The following is a 23,947-nucleotide window of genomic DNA, read 5'->3' on the forward strand; positions in this document are numbered from 1 at the left end:
GTGCGCCGGTGGAGAAGCGCAGATCTTACCGTGTGTCAGCGGCTCCGCTCCGGTGCGTCTCCGCTTTACCGGAGCCGGAACGATCCAACGTGGGGAGAGGTTCATCTGAGCTCAGCGCGAGGTCTGTCCACTTAGCCTTAGTCTCTCTCTCTCTCTCTCTCTCTCTCCTCTCTCTCTCTCTCTCCCCCTCTCTCTCCGTGTCTCTACCCCTCCTCCCTCCCTACGTCTCTCTCTCTCTCCTTCCCCCCTCTCTCTCTCCTTTAGTTGGTAACTGTCTCAGAGAGACGGAGCCATTTTTGGAACAAAACTATTGGCAAATGTGCGTGAGGACTTATAACAGCATCTAGCCCGCGTGTGCGTCATCACATTTGTAAATTGTTTAAAAAAAAAAAAAGGAAAAAAAAAGAAAGAAAGTGCGAACTGAGAATCTGCCAAATGTGTACTCACAAAAAGGATCTGTGTGCATTTATGGCAAAAAAAAAAAAGTGTAAAAACAAATCTCTTTTTCTATGTACGAAGATTTGTGCATGAGTATAATCTACAAACATGTATTGCGTTTGTGACCAGATTTTGTATATGTGTAAAAAAAAAAAAAAATCTGGTGCATGCTAGGCTACAGGAATCAGCAAAAGAATCTGTGTGCATGATCACACACACACACACACAACACACACACACACACCACACACACACACACACACACCACACACCACACACACACACAAATGTGCAGACAAATCTGTAAATGTGCGCATAAATCTTTAAATGTGCACATGAATCTGTAAATGTGCACATGAATCTGTAAATGTGCACATGAATCCGTAAATGTACACATGAATCTCTAAATGTGCACATGAATCTGTAAATGTGGCACATGAATCTGAAAATGTGCAGACTAATCTGAAAATGTGCACATGAATCCGTAAATGTGCACATGAATCTGAAAATGTGCAGACTAATCTGAAAATGTGCACATGAATCCGTAAATGTGCACATGAATCTGAAAATGTGCAGACTAATCTGAAAATGTGCACATGAATCCGTAAATGTGCACATGAATCTGAAAATGTGCAGACTAATCTGAAAATGTGCACATGAATCTGTAAATGTGCGCATGTATCTGTAAATGTGTAAATAATCTGTAAATGTGCACATGAATCCATAAATGTGCAGACAAATCTGTAAATGTGCACATGAATCTGTAAATGTGCAGACGAATCTGTAAATGTGCGCATAAATCTGTAAATGTGCACATGAATCTGTAAATGTGCACATGAATCCGTAAATGTACACATTAATCTGTAAATGTGCACATGAATCCGTAAATGTACACATGAATCTGTAAATGTGCACATGAATCTGAAAATGTGCACATGAATCTGAAAATGTGCACATGAATCCGTAAATGTGCACATGAATCTGAAAATGTGCACATGAATCTGAAAATGTGCACAGGAATCCGTAAATGTGCACATGAATCTGTAAATGTGCACATGAATCTGAAAATGTGCAGACTAATCTGAAAATGTGCACATGAATCCGTAAATGTGCACATGAATCTGAAAATGTGCACATGAATCCGTAAATGTGCACATGAATCTGAAAATGTGCACATGAATCTGAAAATGTGCACATGAATCTGTAAATGTTCTGAATTCACATTTGCAGATTTCTGTCCACATTCACAAACGTCGGGTCGTATTTAGAGATTATTTTACAGATTAACAAATCTGATTAGTCGCACGCAGATTAAGACAGTTACACAAGTCAGTCGCCCTAAAAGCTTCGATATCAGAGGAAACACACCGACCACACAACGAGAAAATTACCAGTTTGTTTTTGTCACGTTTATTACTTTTCTTGACAGCGTTGGAATTGTTTGAGCCCCTCCATATTTACCGGCTATCGTTCCCTTGAAGCAATCCAGTGTTTTGTAATCTGCCTGAGTGAAGCCGGTCGGCAGAATCATCATCTCCATCTCCGTCGTTCCGCTCAGAAACTGGACCAGAAAATTGCTACTCAAGGATGCATTAAAAGATTGCATTTCACCAGCAGTGTTCTACAAACATGTCGCCAATGTACGACTGAGATCTCTCCCGCTCCCACTCCTCCGGCGAGTTAAACAGATCGATCATGATGTGATTGTTTTTTAAATTAATGATCAATTTAATATACAGTACATTTTGTCTGTGATTCAGACTCCCATTAAAGTCTCGGCTTTGAGCTGATTCTTATGAGTCATTTCAATTCTCTTTGTCTCGGAAAAACAAAACAAACAAACAGTGCGATCTAAATGTGTACTTACTAATCCGAATGTCACGGATGAACGTTCATAACAACGTTGTTTCATACATGGCTATGTTTGTAATCTGGAGATTCTTTTAGGGAATGTGATATTTTCACATATCTTATCTCCTCCTGAAAATGTTTTTCATAAAAAGAAAACAAAAGAAAAAAACCAGACTGTAAAAAAGTGTCAGTTCGTCTAAAAAGTGCTGTGTTGCTTTACTTGATCACTCCTGACTTCTGTCTCCTCTCGACACGTCATGTTGACTAGAAATCAAACTCAGGTCGCTCCTCCTCAGATCCGTTGCTCCCCCAGCTGGATACGGAGGCTTCTTTTTTTAAAGCCAAAACTCCTCTACAAGCACCAAACAAAGCGTAGCCGCAATCAACCTGCTGCTGAGAATTTGAGGGCACGAGGCGACAGATTTACAAGTGTAAAAAGAGCCCCCGAGCTCCGACTGGGAGAGGGGGGCCGTCAAAAGTTGTGGCAAGTTTGTGGCTGTTGGGGTCGATTTTGTTTTAAAAATTCTCTTAAAAAGCAGATGAACTGATGTAACTTCGACGCCAGGGTCGTCCACATCTCACTTCTTGGTCAAATCCAGTGGATTTTTTTTTTTGTTGCTCTCAGCTGGAGTTCCATGCCAGCAGAAGAAACTGAACAAAAAGCTTTGAAGAGGGCGAGCAAAGGAAGCCTTAACGCTCCACGCAGCCTCCGAACTTTCATTACTTTCACGATCCGCTCTCAGATGTTGCTCTGCACTCACAAGTCTGTTCAAATCTGGACCACCAGATTGGATTCCACTCATTTTTTTTTTAGTCGCTCAATAATTTTGTCATTAATGAAGTTCTGAAGATGGGAATTATGGATGAGGTTGGGGAGGTAGGGAGGCTTTCCCCCATTACTCCCGCCGCTGCAGTCAGTCAGACAGTGTTCGAGAAGACACTCAGCTCTCTGATGTTGCACTGGAGATGTGCTGAGCCTCATCACACACAACCCTGCCTGTAATTTATTTTATTCACTGGATGGAAAACACAGATATGCAGGCGGCTGCATAGCATATGCACACATGAAACCCCACAGAAAAGAGCTTCAGCACAAATCCGTAAATACGTTAATAGATCATTTCATGTGTGGACTAATATGTTAATGTATACATAAATCTGTAAAGGCGTACATTAATCTGTAAATGCATACATGAATCTGTAAACACAAATCTGTAAACCTTTCTAAACAAAGGTGTAAATGCATATGAATCTAAATGTGTAGACTAATCTGCAAATGCATATATACTGTAAATCTGTAAATGTGCACATAAATCTGTTAATGTGTATATAAATCAGTAAAAGTTTGGACTAATCACACCTCCAACATTTTGATGTAGAAACATAATTCATGTGTGATTATGTTTCCTCCTACATAGTAGATTGTCTCCAGTCTAACTTTAGACATAAAAACCAGAGCTGAACGGAGTCGAGGATGAACGGCTCTGCACCTTTTGGCCCTAATATCACTTGCAGATTCATTGTCACTATAACAATTAGCGGCGTGGGTAATTTACTGCTCAAACAGAATGGACAGGCAAGTTCAGCAAAATTGCATTTATTTATTCATTAATTTATCGGAGTGTCAGAGAAACCTCCGATGAGTTCTGACAGCGGCACAAATCAGTTTTCAACCGGCGGGCTATTGCTGCGACTAAATCACACGACTTACAGACCTTCTAACGTATCACTGCTCGGATTCTCTGCGTGACTCAAACACATGCGGGACGACGCTGTAATTATCTCACATGATTCATAATGTTTCCAAATCAAGATGCCAGGCAGCAGCAGCACGCTGTTAGAATACATTTTATCATCAGGCACAAACAAACAAAAAAACAACAACAAAACATCAGCTGTTCATTAGAGGGAGCGATATGCATGCCCAAATCATTTGAGAAATCGCCCGGAGGATGCAACTGTCTGTCCTGTTGATTAATTCAGTGTCTGCTGCAGAGATGCCATCACGTCTCCTCCATAACGCTCCCCGATGTTTGCGTTTCTTCTCTTTGTTTCATCTCGTTCTCTCAAACAGAGTCGCGTCCTGCCTCTCCCTCCTCTTTTGTCTTTTCCTTCTGTCTGTAATATTCCTCTTTTAGATCCTCTCGGCTCCTGCGAGTCCACCCCCCCGAGGAGACGTGGTAGACGTCCACGCAGTTCCCCGAGTATGCGTCCCTGTGCGTGGCCCGGTACACCGCCTCCCTGCCGACCGCTGTGGCCTCCGCCACCGTCAGACCCCATCGGACCCCTTGGTCCAAGATGGAGTAGGCGTAGGGCGACCCCGAGCCCACAGAGAAGAGCGCTCCCTGCAGGCGAGTGCCATCGCTGCACACGTAGCACAGGCTTGGTCCGGAGGAGGCCGCCTTCTTTCTGGTGGAGCAGCGTTGACCGACAGTCGTTGAGGAAGAGGTCTTCGTCTCGGTATCCGTAGATGTTCCAGGTATTTCTCTACCATCGATCGTTGCCCCACCGGGGTCGCGCCGCCCCTCGACCTCCCCTCCGTCCCACCCGCACAGCGTGGCTGCGACGCACAGCTCCGTGCCCTTGAACGGGTGAAGCATGTGGGCGAGCAACTTGGCAGCGCCACTCGTGGACAACCGGCGGCCATGGCGGAGCTGGTAGAGGCGCAGCTCCCGAGACAGAATCCGCTTCCACAGGGCGCAGTCGGCTGATGTGCCCGAGGTGGTGCCCACCAGGTGGCTGTGGATGGGCAGGATCTTCTGGGCGGCGGGGCACGCCACCAGGCCGGAGCAGCTGGAACGGGTGTCCGCCGCGGCCAACACGCCGCCCTGGAACACGAAGGCCAAGGTGGTGGTGCCGTGAGACATGGGGAAGGGCAGAGGGACGGACTGGGAGGAGGCCCCGGGAAGGCTTGTGGTCCAGGAGAACGATGACATGACGGAATCTTGACACGAGGCGGTGCTGGAGCTGATCTGTCCAAACTGAATGGGGCTTTCGTCGAGGTACTCGGCAACCGGTATATAAAAGTTAAACGGACTCGTCCTGCTGCTGAAGAGCGAGCCCCTCATGCTGTTCGTGTTCTGACCAAACAGGACTGATGAACCCTCGGTGGTTTTACCGTCCACAAAGAGGCCCTGCAAATTGCAAAGGTCCTGTAAAGCCATTTCTCTCTTGTTCAACAACAATTCATCAACTGTGTAAAAGGAGTTCTATCACTGTTTATATACCCAACAAGGCGTCCGTCTCCACTGAAGCTGTTTCAGCGGGTCATTAGTTTTGGCTTCTGTATCAGGTTGTGTATTCAGATCAGATTTCATCAAAGTCTTGCGTGGGCATACGATGATGGGGAGGCCTAGGCGGCTCCAGCGCATCATGTTTGTAAGTTTGGTAAGGTTCCCATACAGAAACCACGAATGAAAGGAAGCTACAAACAGAGTACAGGCACACAAGATTGTATAAAGTATGAAAAGAAATACAGTAAAATAAAACAAAACACACAAAAAAGAAGAAGTAGATGGTAGAATATGATGATGATGATGATGATGATGATGTGTGTGTGTGTGTGTGTGTGTGTGTGTGTGTGTGTGTGTGTCCGTCCAACCCTTTGTTCATGCCACTGGCTAAACTTGATTTTCTGGTAGCGTCACAGGGCGGATCCTCTCACACGTGTTCAGGAAGTCGCTTGTCAGCTGTCGATGTTTGTGCCTCGCTGACTTGTGGAATCATCTCAGAGATTATGTGTTTGTCTTTAATCTCTTAATTCAACAACATCATGGCGGTGTTACGCTCTGGATTCCTCTTCATTGTTTTGATGGTAAGAAACTCGAACTTGTTGAATTAATGAAGGTTTGAATGTGAAACAGGTGTTCCACCTGCTCAGCAGCAAACATCTGACGGACACGTTAACGACGACCTGGATGATTAATGGTGGGGCCGGTCTCCGGCAGCGTCTGATGACTGCCGTCGCCACTGGTCACATGGTGATTAACATGATGAGGTTTAAATTTAGCTGCGTGTTCGTGATTAACACCTGATAATAATCTGACCGACTGTTGAAGAGAGAAAAAACAAGTTATTGAACGTAAAAGTCCCACATTGTGAGTTGTACGTGATCAACCAGGTGATCAAATGTGGAGGGGTCCCCGCAAAAATATATAGTTCTGCAGTATTTTGTAGCTTATAGTTCGTAATTACCGAAATTACAAACCGCTAACATCAACCTTTGGTGTGCATTTGCCATCGTCCGATCCTACCGCCATCGAAACATGAAGGAAGTGTTACATTGTAAAGCCCGCCTCTTGCTAAATTTGATTGGCCGCCTGGGTCGAGTGCAACATCGACGAGTGTGACTCTGCAGAGAAAATAATTTTTATGTACGACAGGACGTACCATTGGAAAGCCAGGGTTCCGTCTTTCCTAGTGTCTCAGTGTGATCGACACCCACAATGCAACACTATCAGCTCTCGATAGGAGTCGGAGTCATTAACTTCCAGATGTGTAAATAAGAAAGTTCCCCATATGAAGTTCAATGACGATGATGATGGTAATGATAATAGTGACGATGATTACGATGATGGTAATGTTGGTTATGATAATAATGATGATGATGGGTATGTGATGACATGTCACATTTGTGTTTACAGCTCTTCTCACTTCCTCCAAACGATAACTTAAAGCACGTTTTAAAGTCTTGAACACGTCCTCTGGCAACTCGTTTCCTGCCTAATTTGTTTAAGTGAGAACAGACTCCTTTGCCATCTTGTTTTTTCACTTTATTTTGGGAGTCATCACTTTATTCTTTGTGGTCATTTTGTGTCTCTGCAGGAGTTTTGCATCTCTTTGTAGTTATTTTGTATTTCTCTCTAGTCAATTTATGTTTCTGTTTTGTATCTTTTTGTTTCATGGTTGCAGAATAATAAAAGCAGAAAAGGAGACATGCAGATACATTTAAACAAAAAGCCTATGTTAATGGGTAGAGAGCTGTTTAGAAAGTGACAAGGAACAAAAACCTGAGAAAGCGAGCCAACTGAGGTTAAACTGGTAAAAGACCTCCAACAGGGGAAAACCCACTGAGACAGAACAGAGTAAGACAACCTGACAGTGAGACAGGCAAGAGAGACAGACTAAATACACCAGAAACTAATGAGGCAACAACACACAGGTGGTTAGACATGAGGGCGGGCTGGAACCTGATTGGTGGAAACAAAGAGAGCACTAATGGGCGCGTTTCGGATCGCATGCATTTGCGCCGATGCATGAACGAGACTTGATAGTTTCCGCCGGAACTCGTCATAAACACGCCAAGTTCCCACCACGTCAAGTCGGACATAGGTGCACTTCACTGACTTTTTTTTATTATTTTTTTTATTTAAACTTTATTAATAATTGTATACATAACAAAAACTATCGCGCTAGGGGAAACTTCACGGACTTTGCACAAAGAATATGGCCTGCACAGTGGCGCTGGCTTTCTTCGTCGCTGACAAACTCGAGCCGAGGCATTTGAAGTCCCGTTGTTGACGGAGGCTGAGGAATTTTCTCACGTGATAATTCTAACCATCTAGGGCAACGTTGAGAGGAGTGTCTTATGTCCGCACTTATTTCAGACCATCTGCAGAGAAAAGCATGCGAAGGGAGGTACCCTGGAGATACCGCGAGTTTTTAAAGTCATGTGACATGTCGCAAAGGGAAGTTATCACCAGCATTTGTGACGTTTTTTTCCCAGAATGCCTTGTTTTGCGAGGCAAATGCATGCGCATGCTTGATTCGAAACAAGCCCTAATGCTACACAGGTGATACACAGAAACAAAGAGGGGGAAAAAACACAGGAAGTCAAACAAACATAGGACACAAGAGGCAGGGCACTTCAAAAATAAAACAGGAAGTTAACTAAACCCAAGATCTTGACACTTTGTAGTTGTATGGTGTCTCTTTATGGTAATTTTGTATCTGTTTTTGGTCTTTCTGTAGTCATGTCTCTTTGTAGTTTTTGTGTGTCTTTGTGATGATTTTGTGTCCCGATTGTAGTCATGATTTTCTTTACATCTCTGTTCTTTCCTTTCACTCTTCCAGGGACCTTTTGTGATACGAGCCTTCTCACCCCAGACCGGCGAGAGTCCACCTGGCGGTTTTGTAGGATTCGACTCGGCCCCCCACAGAGTGGAAGCCGGCTCCGTGGTCCGGGTGCGGTACCGGTGCTCCGGGCCGTGTCAGTTGGCCGTGGACGTGGTGGTGTCCACGTCCGGGGAGACAGATTTAGTAGTCTTCAGGAGGAGGTGGATCTGCAGCACAGTGGGAGTCTACAGGACCCACCAGGTGCAGCTCAGACTGCCTCCATCTATTTTATACCAACAGAACTTCTTCAACAGGCGTGTGTTGGACGCCCAGAACGTGACAGTTCGCGCCTGGTTGGACCATCTTAACGGCGGCAGAGAACCTGGGACGTACCGCGGTGCCACGTTGAGGGTCTACAAAGTGCTGCAGACAGATACCCCCTCAGAGCGTCCAGTCAGACCTCCCACGCAGTGCCCTTCATGGTCCGCTCACCTGGTGTGGCAGACGAACAGGAACAGGATTCATTGTTGTCCACACGAGACAGGTCAGATCCTTTGTCTTTATTACACAAACGTTGAATCGAAACATATTGTTTCTGCAGATGTTATATGAGATTATGGGGCCCTGGAGATAGATCTGTAAAGGGCCCTATAACCTGGACTGAACATGACACATACCTTTGTAGGAGTTTGGACCCTATTTGATGTTGTTTGTGCCACTTTGTGGACATTTTGTTTCTCTTTGAAGTCGTTTTATGTCTCTTTGTAGTCGTTTTATGTCTCTTTGTAGTTGTTTTATGTCTCTTTGTGGTCATTTTGTGTCTCTTTGAAATCATTTTGTGTCTCTTTGAAGTCGTTTTATGTCTCTTTGTGGTCATTTTGTGTCTCTTTGAAATAATTTTGTGTCTCTTTGAAATAATTTTGTGTCTCTTTGTAGTCGTTTTAAGTGTCCTTGAAGTCGTTGTATGTTTCTTTGTAGTCGTTTTATGTCTCTTTGTGGTCATTTTGTTTCTCTTTGAAGTCGTTTTATGTCTCTTTGTAGTCGTTTTATGTCTCTTTGTGGTCATTTTGTTTCTCTTTGAAGTCGTTTTATGTCTCTTTGTAGTTGTTTTATGTCTCTTTGTGGTCATTTTGTTTCTCTTTTAAGTCGTTTTGTGTCTCTTTGTAGTTGTTTTATGTCTCTTTGTGGTCAATTTGTGTCTCTTTGTAGTCTTTTTATGTCTCTTTGTAGTCACCGTTTTATGTCTCTTAGCGGTCAGTTAGTGTCTCTTTGTAGTTGTTTTATGTCTCTTTGTAGTCACCATTTTATGTCTCTTTGTAGTCGTTTTGTTTCTTTGTGGTCATTTTTTGTCTCTTCCTGTTTAGTTTGTGTTTTTTTGAGTCACATCATAAAGTTGAAGGCCAGAGGGGCCCCTGACACTTCTGGCCCCTGAGCCTTCACCCCGTTCAGTAATCCCTCCATGACGGTGTGTAACCTTTATCTGTGTCGCTCGTTCCTAGATGTGATCGATATGCTGGCGTTCCCCCTGGCGAGTCCCGGTGAGAACTTCGGATTGGTCCGCAAGTTCTGGCCTTTTACCAATGGGGCCCTGGAGCGCGCCCGCCTTCGTGCCGTGAAGTGGCCCAGGTTGGACACAAACCTCACACACTGACTTCTCATTTAGTTCGCTCTGTACTAAGTGTAGAAGCAGGGGTCTCAGAATTTCGCAGTAAGAAAAATACTTAAGAATGGCAGAAGTTTTAGGGATGTTAGAAAATGATAAAGGTGTGCAATAAAAGCAGCCTCTGATGTGCAGTTTGCGCCGCGGGTCAGTGATTGTTTCCTTTCAGTTCTGTCAGCTGCTGTAACACACTCCACTCTTACTTCACTTTCATTGCTAATGACTTTACGTGCTCGATGAAGCCCCTTCAACCAGAGCGTGAGCTTTTTTTATTCACGGTGATGAAAGACAGCGAGGTCATCTGTGTTCGGCCGCTTTAGATTCACCTGAAGAGGCGACTTGTCTAATCACGAGTCGTCGTGGCTTGCTTTTTCCAGCGTTGCCTTGTCCGTGTGGATCTACCTGCTGAAACATTGCCCGGAGAGTGCCTGTGGGGTCGTCCATCACGTCGGCAAGAAGCGCGACTACGACTCCGTTGTGATACAGCTGACAGACACAGGTGGGTCGCAGCGGCTCCGGGGGTTTGATGGGGGGGGGGATTAAATTGAGGTATCACGAGACGATTGTGAGTGATGATGTGTGCTCTGCGAGCGGAACAAACAGACTTTGTTATGTATTAATAAAGAGCGCTGGATCTCCTGTGGTGAAATATATGACTGTCATATCTCCCGTGTAGGAGACGTCATAATTCAGGCCCGCGTGACAACAGGAGAAGATAAAGCTTTCCGAGCCAGGGCGATGCTTCCCCGGTGGAGATGGATTAGATTGGATTGTTACATACAGGACTCAAAGGTATAGAAAAGCTCAGCGTTTGCCTCTGGGTGGTGGGATGAGAAAAAAAAGAAATAAAAATACAGCAGCATCTTCTCTTCTGTTTAGTTTGGCGCTCTTTGAATTCCTTTCGGTAACAGCTGTAAGCTCCTGAAAGATGATTTCTTTCCAGCTGGGGAACTGCAGGCGATTGCAATGTGCTCTGCAATTTGCTGGCGTTCGCAGCCGAGTAGGTTTCTTTTTTTCTCTCTCCCATGTTGTGAGCTCATGCATTATTATGTCTTTTCAGGTGCTGCTGGAAGCAACATGGGATCAGGACACGCGCAGATATGTATACGAGTAAGACAGGTTATGGATATAAAGATGCTATGTCAGATTTTTTGGGAATTTAACAACTCTGTCTCTCTGACAAAATTATGCTCCCCTACAATTAGACCGCACCTTCAATTACATTTCCATGGGAAAACAGCAAACGGTTGCAGTTTGAAACGGTTTGAAACATGTGGTTAACAAACAAAACAAAAAACAAAACGACATCATTTGGTTTAGGAAACAAAATTAGTTTGTAAGGTTTAGTAATAAAAACAAAACATGTTTTGGTTTAAAATGTAAACAAAATGAAACAAACACTCAAAACTACTTGATTGGGTTCAGCTAAAAACACGGTTTGGCTTTAGATGACAACGACATTGAAACAAAACAAAATAAAAATGCAACAAAAGCACTTTAGTAAAAGAACATCATGTTATGACTTAAAAGGACTATACGTTTTAAACAAAACAAAAAAAAACTCAAAAGTAAACAAACATAATTGCGTGGCTTCAAATTATTATGAAATTGAATCAAAACGAAACAAGTATCCTCAAAACCACTAGGTTAGGTTTAGCTAACAAAACCTCTAGTTTAGGTTTAGCTAACAAAACCACTGTGTTAGGGTTAGCCTACAAAACAACTTGGTAAGGTTTAACCAACAAAATACATACACACCTGTTTGTCCAGTTACTAAAATAGAACAGGGATGACTCATATGTTAGCGATGATCATGAGAGCTGTTTTTTAGTGGTGTTGATCGTCTTGCAGCTTCCATGACAGCATCCAATACGACGACACTGAAGGCTACTTCGTGATCGGAGGAAGCAAGTACATGCCAGGCATCCATGGTTATTATGGGCCGATCAAATACTACCGTTTTGGGACTGAACAGGTAAAGTGTCTGTCTTTCTAATCATTGTTTAGTTGTTTTATTGCGTTGTGTTGAAATGAGTCGTCTTCCATGTCACAGGTGATAGACCAACGTCGCCCCGAGTCGATGCTGCAGGAGCTGGAGAAGACTCATCAGGAGTGTCGGGAAATGGAAGCATTCACGAAAGCTTTTCTCCAGGAAGTGATTGAGACTCACGAGCCGTCGCCAGTCGATGCAGGTAAAATATTACGTTGACATTTTGTCTGTCATGTGTGACATCACAACTCTTAAACAAACCAGTATGTAGAGAGGTGAAGTCCTGCCCCTTCTGGTGGACCGCCATGGAAAAGGGTCAACTTCGCCTCCTTTTTATCAAGAAAAATGCTGTGGTGTCTGTTACGCCCTAAAAGGTCCAGCAGAGACCCTGACTATCCTGACCTGGCATCTTCAGTGGACATGGCCTCATCTGAGCTGGAGCGTACCACTTACAAAAAGGCCTCAACATACGGCTTTCTCAAAGAACTGCGTGTCCAATTTCTGTGGCTCAGATGTGACAAAACAGACAACAACAATTTCTTGCAAAAGAATGTGGACAAATATAATCTGACAGCTGCTGTAGCAGCGACCATGTTCCCAACTGAATCTTTGAAAAAGGTTGCGTGACCTTCGGAGCTTCCCCCGGCTATGGTGCTGGCCAAAGAATAGTCTCTGTTGTTCATGTTTGTATTCTTCCTGTTGCTTATTTAAAAATGCAATACTTCACTACTGTTTTTGTTTTCTTGTGAAGCAAATGAGCTAGGATTTCATTTTGTAAAATGATCCGTGAATGGATCGCCTTGAATATAGTCGCCCTGCCTTTAAAGTTGCAGGTGTTCCACAGGGATCAACCTGGCATCAAACCTCATATACAGAGTGTCAATACAACCCCTTCACACCTTTTAAGTGTGCAGACTGCTGCTGACTTTGAATGTTGTATTCCAGGTGCCCCTCTCTTCATCAGACTGTGGCGAAAAGAGAAAACGTGTTGGCAAACGTGGACCTGGGAGAAACAACTCAAATACAGAAAACTCTTCCACTTCTTGCAAACAAGGGAGGAAGAAATCAGGACAGGTGTCGTAGCCTTCTGCACTGTAAGTCACGTGTAACCCGTCGTTATTCACTGTGTTTTTGAAAGTGTTTCTGCATCATTTCCTGTAGGATCTTTGGACCTGAAGTACCTCGGGGGGGTTTTGTTCGAGCAGGCGGCCGGTGCGATGTTCACCGGGGATCAGGAAGTCACAGTCACGACGATGGCTTTACTCCGAGCATCCTCCTGCTTTGGAAACCACAAAGCATCTCTGTTGTTGGCGACGGTCTTCTTCTCCGGTCTGGACCAGGCCTCAGTGAACCACCAACAGGTTGGCTCGCCGCTGTACCTTTAACGTTATAACGGCTAACAACACTTCTGTAACGACGGCCCGATGATTCTGATGTGTGTGTTCAGGGTCATGTCTACAGTTTGATCGGCGCATCGGCCAATGACCGCTTCTCCCTGATGCATGCTGGGTACAAGCACACACAAGGAATCGATGGGTTTCCGAAAGACTTGGACATGGCTTACAGCTACTACTCCAACGCTGCGGCGCAGAGCAACGTCGATAGTTCCAGGGCTCATGAAAATGAGGTATGTTCACATATCTGAAATTATGGTTAATTCATGCTAACATGATAGTAGCATGGCTCTCATGCTGTGATCCCAATGAAAGTGAAGTGTTACCTCTTTTTATTCGCATCACAGAGGAGGCGGGGTTTCCCTCCACGTAGACACCAACCAGGTCGTAAAAAGTAATAGTAATATCGGCCTGTCGCTGCTGAGGGGTTCGGACTGAAATGTCTTGACTACTAGACCGTCAACTTTTGTTTTGTTGTTTTTTTTTTACTTTCTATTTTATTCCTACAGTTGGCTTTATGTACTTTGCACAAAAATGAAGATACAAAATACTTACAATTAAAAAAATAACTATTAGTTTTTGGGAGCCAAATGTAATTTAGTTCTTTTTTTTAATTTTTTTTTTTATATTTTATTTATAGAGTTTTTAAGTTTTACAATACACAACACAGTTACAAAAGAGAGAGAGAGAGAAAAAAAAAAGGTCACCCACCCCCCACCCAAAAGCAAAATGTAATTTAGTTCTTGAATTAGTCTTGGAAGGTATCCACTGCACCTAACGTAGTCTCTCACATAAAATCACATAGTAATTTTTTCATTTATTTTTTTGTACAGTTTAAACAAACAAGATAGATGGTCGATGTGCTGTATAAATGGTATATGGTCAAATATTTACACCTGCACAGTATAACTTAACAGACATAAGAGTAATAAGTGAATCCTTATTCAAACACGTAGACAACCAAATGCAATTACACATTTGCACATCACACAAACAATACAAATGTGTACAAGTACATGACAACAGTGATACGGGACTCTAAAATATTATTAATCATTTCTTAAATTCAAAACTGTGAATGAGTTATGTTTCCTGATGAATAGAATAAAAGCAATCCAAAGATAAGAAGTCTGTTACCAGAAAACTCTACTTCAGACTGATTGCCTGTTTATTCTTGGCATATTTATTTCATATTTAATATAAGGTGCATCAAATAAATGGAGGTAGATGAAGACAGCAGAAAGCTTTTACTGTCCGCAGCGAGAAAACAATTGCGGAAAATTATAGCTGCTGCTATTTGAACAACTTGAAAACTGTGACAGTACAATCATCCATCTGGATTCAATCTTAATTAAAGGCCCTGAAAACCTATTTTCACTTTCAGCTTCTTATTATTACACAACCACGAGGTATTCTGCCAGAGTTAGGAGCGTTTTGTTTATTTCATGGGAGACAAATCTGTCTGAACTGGCTTTTTTTCTGAGCTGGTTTAAAGTGGGAGGAGCTCAGTGTGATGTCACATATTTCTGAGCACCAATCAGAATATAGCAAGCATTTGAATCACAATCTGATGACTTATATAAGAATATAAGGGTCAGCCCATCAGAGGCTTAGTAGGGTGGGTCATGACATCGCCATAGGAAAAAAAACCTGTAAAGGTCAGATGATGTCATTTCGTATAATAATTAGCAGCATATTTCTGTTTGTTGTGTTTTTGGAGAAATGGGCCTTCGGAAAACAATGGCTGTTTTTTTGGGGGTGATAATGGGCTGTCGGATAAATTATCTTTCAGTCCAGTTGGGGTTTCACAATAATGGGCCATCGGAACAATGGCACGGCACTCCAAATCTCTTCGAATGCAGCCTCCGAAGGGTTTAGGTACTTTAAAATGAGAATATTTATAGAAATGGGGCTTGCAGGTTTCATTAGGGATTAAGTTTGCAAATGAAACATCTAATATACTTTGTCAATGTCTCTTTGGCCGAATCGCCTTTTCAATACCCCAGAACCTTAACGATGAGATGTCATGTTTGAAGTATATTATTTGTAAAAGTAGCAGCACTGCTAATTTACTATATTAATGCGTTAATGTCTCTCTTGAAGCAACACCTACTTGAACACATCTACCTCAGCAATCAGGAGGATTTAAACAGCTTCAAGCATGAGATGAGCGACGTCTTCCATTATCTGAAATACCAAGCGGATCGCGGCAACGGAGAATCTCAGGTACGATTGACTCACTTTGAGTTCCTTTCGTTGCGATCCACAGAGGCGTTGATTAAAACTCTTTAACGTCCGTAGAAGCGGCTGGGAGCGATGCTTTACTGGGGCCAACACGGAGTCTCCAAAGACGTGGTGAGCGCAGTGAAGTGGCTGGAACGAAGCGCTCTGCAGATGAACGATCCCTCGGCCATGTACGACTACTCCATCCTGTTGATGAAGGTTCGATTGAATGCCGCCGGATGTCTTTTTTCTGTGTGTTTCTGACATTTATTGACGAGCTGACTGATCCCTTCAGGGCCAGGGAGTGAAGAGAAACTACACCCAGGGTCTCAGGCTGCTGGAGAAAGCCGCCGCCATGGTATGCGTGTCCTCCAAGTAATCAATGTGTGTGTTTGCAGTGTGTTTGCAGTGTGTGCTGTCTGTCTCCTCACTTCAGGGCTCAATTAACGCCTTGAATGGTCTGGGCTGGTACCACAGGATTATCCTGAACGACCACAAGAATGCGGTGAAGTACTTTAAGCAGGCGGCGCTGAATGGCAGCGACGACGGCATGTTTAACCTCGGACTTTATCATCTCAGCGGGGAAAACCCAGACAGCCCAGGGATGAACGAGGTTCGAGTGACCTTGTAAAAAAAAAAATGTTTTTGTGTCGCTGCTGGGAGCTGATTTTGTCCCCCCCCCACCCCCCACGTGACCCACAGACGGCCGCGTTCCTGCAGTTCCTGAACGCGTCGCGGCTCGGTCATGCCACCGGGTCGCTTGAGGCAGCGTGGTACCTTTCCACAGGAAGCCTGGAAGGCGTGACTCAGGATGTGGAGAGGGCTGTGATGTAAGAGGCTTTCATTAGTGGGTGAAGAAAAAAGCTCTGTTGTGGGCTGTTGCGCCGTTAGCCAGCAGCTCAGTGGTGTCTAATTTCAACGTCTGGCTAACTCAAGGTCAGAAACCAAGGATTTGCATATCTAAAAATAAGAGTCACTGTCACTGCATTATTGTCTGGGACACTCTGCCCACCATTGTTCCTCCGTTATCTCAGGAATTTAAAGAAGCTGAAGAGGCTTGTTCTTATTTTTCAGAATGACGAATGATGAATCAAACTATTTTTAGATCACGTAACGATATTTTATGTGTACATGGAGGACAAAATGAGATATTCCATAATTCATCAGCCGCCCCCCCCCCTCCCCGCCTCTTTGCAGAATGGTAAAAAAGGTCTGCGAACACAATGGACACCTTGGATTTATGATCCATGAGGCTCTGCAGGCCTACCTCCAGGGCTCCTGGTAGGGACATTAATTTCAATTACTTCTCAATTGTCCTCTTTGAATCATTTTCTCTGGCGGTTAGTAACGCCTCCCTCCCCCTCTCTTCTTCTGATGTATTTGTTTTGTTGTGTTGCAAACAGGCGGCAAGCGTTGGTGAAGTATCTCTTGGCAGCTGAGACTGGTCTGGGTTTGGCCCAGAGCAACGCCGCACACCTGTGTGAGGTGAGCAGTGTTTTTAACCCTTCACGTCCTCAACAACACGACAACGAGTCCTTTCATCAGATTTTTCGGCCTCAAGCTATCGTGTTCTTATCGTCGTTGTCTCTTAAATTCTAATTTAATTAATAAAAAAAAAAAATCAGAGACGTTGACTCCGACGAATGTTGTTAAGCATCTGAATCTGCTCTGAGCAGCTGTGCTGAACAATGAATCCAGCTTGATCATAAATTGGAGGCGCGTGGCTGATTTTCTTTTTTATTATTAGGCGAAGGAAGGTTTATTTATACGGCACATTTCAACAACAAGGCAATCCAGAGCTCTTTACATAAATCATCAAAAGCCAAAAGGACAAAGTGTGAATGAAACACATTATAAAAGGACAATTAAATACAGTGAAAAAAAGTAATTTAAGAGGGAATAGAATAGAGAATAGAAAATAAAAAACAGTCTAAAGGACATAAAACAGAAGAATAACATAATTTAATAAAAGCTGCAAACAGGAAAAGTCTTCATCCTTGATTCAAAGGTTGCAGCTGCAGTTATTCGGAGAATAAAAACTGAATGTGGCTTCTCCAGGGTTTAGTTTTGACTCTGGGGACAGAAAGCAGACTACAGAGGTTCAAACCATTCTGTGCTTTTTAAACCAACAGTAGTATTTTGAAATTCTTTGACTGACATGAAGTCGCCTCACTCAGGAATGTTACCTAGCCAACTTGCTACCTAGCTATTTAGCAAGCTTACTTGTCATTTAGTTAACTAGTAGGGGTGTCAACAATAATCGATTCGGCGATGCATCGCAATGCACGATTCAGCATCATGCGGCAACGTGCCATAATCGATTATGTCATTGTTTATTTTCTGGCCTGGAGTGGACAATAAAGTTGTTTAGTTTCAATTACTTCCGGGGGCACTTTCCGAACAACAACACTAAAGTATCAAGATGGCTGAGGGAGGGACATGACAGCGATAGACGGGTAATTAAAGTCGCAGTCGGCAAGTCTGGCAGATGAGTCACATTTCGAATGTTTACAACACTCAGGCCCCTCCCCCTCTACCACCGAGCTCCTCCGCTCCCTCCCATCGAGTGCTCGCCAGATTCTGTTAACGCGCCCGTGTCATCGATAAACGGCATGGAGTACACGCTACACAGAGGTAGGCTCGCTAACTTACTCATAGATAGCAACTGCTAACGTCATTTAGCGTATGCCTAGCTTGAGGCGTGCGACCGTGAAATTGGGGGAGGTGGGATCTGTGGCGTGTGCACGAACTGTGAGTTTAATATCTGACTGCTTGTATTGCCTCATGACTAATGAAAAATGTGCCTTGCTGTGTGCAGTAGAATTTTGATGCATCGCAATGCATCGTAGAATCGAATTGAATCGTTACCTCGTGAATCGTAATCGAATCGAATTGTGAGGGCAGTGCCAATGCACACCCCTATTAACTAGCTAACTAGTCACTTAGCTAACTAGCTAAGAGCTACCAAGTTAACTAGCCACTTAGCTATCTAGCTACTTAGCTAACTTGTCATTTAACTAACTAGTCTTCTAACCACTTTGCTAACTAGCTAAATAGCTAACTAGCCACTTAGCTAACTATCCAGCCATCCTTCGGGGGATCTGCAACCATACTATCCGGTGCCACGGACGTACAAACAACCACCATTTTCTTCTGTACTAGTCACATGACCAGTGAAAACACTTGTCGGTTCTACTCTACTCTATTTTTCTAGTTCTATTTGTATTGTATTTCCAGAGGCTCCATGCCTCTGAAAGCCGCCGATGAACACATCATTCCAGTCTCATACTAACAGATAAAACCAGGCCGGAGGGTAAATTGTTTACACGTCCTTCATTCATTCATTCTCTCTCTCTCTCTCTCTCTCTCTCTCTCTCTCTCTCTCTCTCTCTCTCTCTCTCTCTCTTTCTCTCTCTCTCTGTCTCCATCTCTCAGGAGCTGAACCTCCGTCATGATTGCCAGTGGAGATATCACAACTACTCCATATTAAACTACGATCCGCATCCATCCGGTGAGTTTCCTCTCGTTGCTCTCCCCCCCTTCCTACCCCTTCAACCCGCTCGATAAACAGCGAGTGTTTATCTTTTTTATAGTGCTGCTGAGGATGGGAGACCACCACCTCCTCGCCTCCTCGTCTTCCTCGCTTGGCCAGGCCGTAACCATGTACGGCAGAGCGGCGGCGGCTGGCAGCCCTCAGGTGACACTCCCCTCGATCAGCCCTCGTGATAAACTTAATTAATCGTTCACGGGGCTCCGACACCCACCGCAGTAAAACACACACACAGAATTACACGGCGTTATTGTTCGGAGACTTTCCCTCTGTAAACGAGCCGCCGTTGTGACTCTGTTTTTCAGGCGATGTACAACTTGGCGGTTCTGGCGCTGCAAGGCCACATTCTCCCACCGAGCGTTCTCGACTTGTTCAACGCGTCGCATCGGGATGACCAGGACATCGTGGAGAAGATCCTGAAAAGGTGATTCAGTTTTTTTTTTTATTTCATGAACTGAATTAATAACGAGGTGAAATCCCTCCCCCTTTGTCCCACGATGGGACCTTATTTCAGAAATAATACGTACGATATTCAAATGCGAGAGACAACACTTCTTCATATCCTGTATGAATGAACCATGAATTACACACATGATTATTAATTGCACGACAAGAATGTCGCAGTTTGTCATTGTATCATGTTTTGTGTGAAACTAACAAAATGATCGGAGTAAACTGTAAACACCGATCCAAGCCTTTTATCTCGGGATAAGAGGAAACATCAATACAGCACATTATCGGAAATTGCAATTTTAAATGAGACCTTTTGGTAACAACAACGTCTTCAATCAGTCCATCTACTCCACCTGCTGCGATTAAAAAAAAAAAAGACAAACCGGCAGAATTTGCAGTTTAAAAAAAGGGAAATAAATCTCAATATAAATGTTATCGAAAAATGGTTAAAATCGCAATAAGATCATTGTGACTTAAAGGACCAACTATGCTTATTTTCTAGTAAGTACTCTGACCTCCTGCCCCTCCCTCACAAAAATCCCAGTCCAGCAAAGGGAAGAAGCCTAATAGATGCTTGTTAAACATCGTGATAATATCGTATTATGTGGCCTCTGGTGATTAACACCTATAGTATTTTTCAGAAATTAATAAATCACAATGAAATATATTATTTTCATGGATTTGTCTCAATCTAGCTGCTTGTCCATCTGTCATTAGGTCGGTTAGCGACCGTTGGTTGTACACTGCTTCTCAAGATGGATTGTGGGATACTGAGTCTACTATATAGGGTCCAATACGAAACATTCAGACAGAGCTACAACATGACAAACTATCTAGTGAGTGATTTCCGTCGACGTGTTTCTGCCGTTATTTTAACAAAAAGAAGATCAGCATTCTGGTGTGTGTGACACAGTTGTGTGCTTTGTGTTGTTTTCACCTCAGGTGTGTGGAGACGGAGGAGGCGGCGGAGGAGGAGGTAAAGGCCATGACGCCCTGCTCCCTGACTCTGCTGCAAGTCCAGATGGGAGCCGCCCTGAGCAAGATGAGTCAGGACGGCGCTCAGCTCCTCCTGGTAGGAATCAGCCAATTAGCCGGTTCCTGTATGCAACCAGAGTAACACTCCGACACAATCTCACCGTTTATCTCCCTCCTCTGATGGTTCAATACACCTTTTTAATTATTGAAATGTGGGAATAATTGGACGTCGGCCATGAATAAGACATCAAAGACACTATAGGGTGCTATTTTGAGAAAGAATAAAAGGTGATGATTTATTTAAAATCCTCGTTCTTTCCTACAGGTCGGTGCATCTCTGCTGTCGGGCCTCATCGTACTCGTCACGCTTCCGCTGCAGAGACATCTGGGTGAGTGGCACACTTCAACCACGTGCACTTACTTGCCACAAGATGGCGCCATTTCCCCACGTATCCGTTTGCTCTTGTGCACTGAGAGATCATCATGTTCCTCACCTGTTTTCCTTCGACCTCCATCTGTCAGAGCGAGGGCTTCCTGCTCGCAGCCAATCCTACACCGGGTTGAGCCGAGGGCAAGATGGCGTCCGGGGAGGGCGGGACCTGAGGGAGCGTCTCAGACAAACCTGCGAGTTGTCCGTGACGGTGTCCGGCATTTGCCTGTGCACCTTCTGGACCACGTTCCTCTATCATGTGCTATGACGTAGGATGGGCCAGATGATCCGGCGGCTGCGGCCAAAAACCCTCAGACGATGCATGCCGTCACAGCGTCCATTTAGAAGGATGACCTGTGACACGATGTGTTTTCAGAGACATGTGACTCATTTGAAGAAGATGTAAGACAGGAAGTTCTGCTGATTTAGTTTCCTCGGTAAACTTTTTCCCTCCGTATTAAACCACATTAAATCGTCTTGGAGACGATACGGCGAGGGAACCTTCTGTAAAACAACGTTTTTGGGCTGTTAACATCACGAGTTCCAGGTGATGGATGTGTTGTACCGCGTTCTAATAGGTCAACTATTAAGCTTGTTCCCGGTCGCTATCAGCGACCTGTTGATGATAAGTGTCTCTCGGGAGGCCGGACATTGCAGAAGCAACGCGGGGCGGCAACTCCCCAGCATTTCGGTCCCAAGGCCACAAAGCAAAGGAATCTGGGAAAGCTGCCGATCGATACTAAAGATAAGACGATGTCACTTCTAGCCTCTGGGAGTAAAAGCAAAAAAAAAAGAAGCTTGACCTGAGTGTTGCTATAGCAATGGAAAGACACCTTCTGGGGCCCTCACCCGGGGGCCATTAAAGAAAGTAATGCTTTTTTCCGTGGGGCTGCTGTCATTGTCTTCATCACCATAATGGGACTTTTTCTGCTGCTTCTCTGTAATTGCTACACACACACGATAAATAAATAAATCAAACTTGAACCTTTTTTCGAGCAATTTTGTTCCCCAATAAATACGATATATTTATATATATATATATATAAATACAAGCAGCGCTGCTCGGTCCTCGGCGGTTATTTATGGCTCAGTGACGGCCGTGATGATGTGCTGTCGCCCGGTGTCTTTAGTTAAATTAGGAGTTTCACCGTGTCAACACTCTGTATATAATCATCTGGGTGGATGAAATAATGATCTCCCTTTTCCTTCTCCTATCTCTGTCCGTTATGTGTTCCATCTCGGAGTCTCTCCTTAAAGAGACAGGTCGCCAAACCAAAAACATCTTCACTGTAGTAATCATTCAGATGTTTTCTGCTTCTTTACTTGGAAGGATTATTTAGTGGTGTTGCCATTTTAGATCTAAATCCCGTAATCCTAATCTAGCTGTGCTTTTACTCAAAATAAAGTAACATTTATTTTGAGTATTAAAATATTGTAGGCATGTAAAAAAACAAAAACTAATCTAATAACAAAGGACCTGTTATTTTTGGAAACACTTATTTGGTTTCTTGCCTCAGAGTGATGGTGCGTTCACTTGCTCCTCGGATGTTCCCATTGCCAGAGTTGCTATATTAAATAATAACGTGGAAACAACATGGACATTGATAGCTATTAATAAACTATTTATAATCATTAGACCTAAATTATTGCTTCAGCTGAAACTTTTTATTAGGGTTGATGTTAATAAATAACTTTTCTTATTAGGTTTCTAGGTTGAACATTTTACAAATTACATGTGAGCAAAACAATAATATGTAAGTGGGTCATGCTATGTAGAGTTGAGGTGAAGTCTGAACAGGTGAGTCTTGAGCCTTTTTCGGAAGATGGCAAATGACTCTGCTGTCCTGACATTGGTCGGGAGTTCGTTCCACCACTGAGGTGCCAGAACAGAGAAGACTCTGGACTTTGCTGAGCGACATTTTTTACTTAAGCAAGCTTTACGTTAGCTAGCTTTACATTGGCTAGCTTTTCATTAGCTGTTGTGATTGCCAAACACATCCATGCTGTTCCTTGCCGTCGGCTCTTATTGCTGTTACTCATTTACATCTTATCAAATTTAATCGATTTACTGACCATAAAAAAAACATTCCATTAGGAGTCCAGATACAGTTTGATATTATAGCTATGACTAAAAATCCAGTGATCCTTGGTTGTGAAATCCCGGACCTGGATCCCCACCAACATCTATTGTACATGAGCTCATCTCATGGAGAGAATTTCCTATCATATAACTATTATTTATGAAGTCCACTGATAAAAATGATTTCCATTGAAGCCAATAACACTGCAAAGTCGTTAAACGAAGTGTTTTTTTTTTTTTTTAACACTTGATCTCCATCTGATTGTTTAATGAGTCGATTAATGCGACCTTGAGTCGTTGCATTGTGCTGTACCCGAGTTCATGGTTAACAGATATTATTACACGGTGACAGGATCTCTCCATTGATTTACAGCGTTCACTCCGTCTGATTCTAGTTGAATTAAACTCTCACTGAACTCACACGGAGGGATAAAAAACATTTGACCAGCACACAAAACTTAATATTTGATTTGTAGAAGTCTTTTCAGTTTTCAAACCGTGTGCACACACACGCACGCACACACGCACGCACACACACACACACACACACACACACACACACACACACACACACACACACACACACACACACACACACACACAATCATGTCACTATTCATTCTACACAAATGCTGGTTTACTTCCTGAACAGAGTTTGTTAATCAGAGAGTTTTGATGATTCTGGCTCATTTACTTTCACTTCTTCTCAAACGGCTGCTGTTACATGCAATTAAATCTGCCGTCCACAATAATTGCCTTTTCATGGGACTTGAATCAGAGTTTCTTTTTTGGGGGGCAATCAGTTATTAAATAGGGGGAAGTTTCCACCCATGACCATCCGTCGTACCT

General features: G+C 43.6%; 3 protein-coding genes across 6 annotated transcripts in view; 1 reads left to right on the forward strand and 2 right to left on the reverse strand.

Moving 5' to 3' along the window:
* cdh24a (cadherin 24, type 2a) overlaps window positions 1–137 on the reverse strand; it is a 39,526-nt gene extending 39,389 nt beyond the window's left edge. For both annotated transcript variants that reach the window (XR_014597234.1, XM_084010606.1), the window contains exon 1: window positions 30–137. The gene's annotated coding sequence lies outside the window, so the exon portion shown is untranslated. The remainder of the gene's footprint in view (window positions 1–29) is intronic.
* A 4,218-nt stretch (window positions 138–4,355) lies between these two features.
* Window positions 4,356–5,453, reverse strand: psmb11b (proteasome 20S subunit beta 11b; the record flags this gene model as incomplete). The annotated part of the gene is made up of 1 exon (XM_084011078.1): window positions 4,356–5,453. One exon carries the CDS (start codon window positions 5,451–5,453, stop codon window positions 4,356–4,358), a length of 1,098 nt encoding a protein of 365 aa, XP_083867204.1.
* A 512-nt stretch (window positions 5,454–5,965) lies between these two features.
* On the forward strand, window positions 5,966–21,991 carry LOC311014180 (protein sel-1 homolog 3). Of its 3 annotated transcripts, XM_084010611.1 has the most exons (24): window positions 5,966–6,103; window positions 8,362–8,887; window positions 9,843–9,969; window positions 10,381–10,502; window positions 10,680–10,795; window positions 11,064–11,113; window positions 11,855–11,978; window positions 12,057–12,195; window positions 12,939–13,067; window positions 13,155–13,354; window positions 13,441–13,620; window positions 15,491–15,613; window positions 15,689–15,829; window positions 15,906–15,968; window positions 16,047–16,223; window positions 16,313–16,440; window positions 16,808–16,891; window positions 17,014–17,095; window positions 19,046–19,121; window positions 19,204–19,307; window positions 19,466–19,584; window positions 20,556–20,685; window positions 20,914–20,977; window positions 21,111–21,991. In XM_084010611.1, exons 1-24 carry the CDS (start codon window positions 6,062–6,064, stop codon window positions 21,284–21,286), a joined length of 3,222 nt encoding a protein of 1,073 aa, XP_083866737.1. In that variant the 5' UTR covers window positions 5,966–6,061; the 3' UTR covers window positions 21,287–21,991. The 3 variants fall into 3 exon arrangements, with proteins under 3 accessions (XP_083866737.1, XP_083866736.1, XP_083866735.1); XM_084010610.1 differs by having other exon boundaries at window positions 11,855–11,985; window positions 12,064–12,195; window positions 20,914–21,991; XM_084010609.1 differs by having other exon boundaries at window positions 20,914–21,991.
* Window positions 21,992–23,947: the final 1,956 nt, after the last annotated feature.

This window comes from Eutrigla gurnardus (genome assembly GCF_963514095.1).
Source record: "Eutrigla gurnardus genome assembly, chromosome: 6".
Taxonomy (NCBI): domain Eukaryota; kingdom Metazoa; phylum Chordata; class Actinopteri; order Perciformes; family Triglidae; genus Eutrigla; species Eutrigla gurnardus.

Excerpts from the sequence above, each read along its gene's own strand:
- LOC311014180 (XM_084010610.1), top strand. The coding sequence starts at position 6,062 with ATGGCGGTGTTACGCTCTGGATTCCTCTTCATTGTTTTGATG. Across the intron at positions 6,104-8,361 it reads TCCTCTTCATTGTTTTGATG|GGACCTTTTGTGATACGAGC; the intron begins GTAAGAAACTCG and ends TCACTCTTCCAG. Across the intron at positions 16,224-16,312 it reads ACAGCCCAGGGATGAACGAG|ACGGCCGCGTTCCTGCAGTT; the intron begins GTTCGAGTGACC and ends CGTGACCCACAG.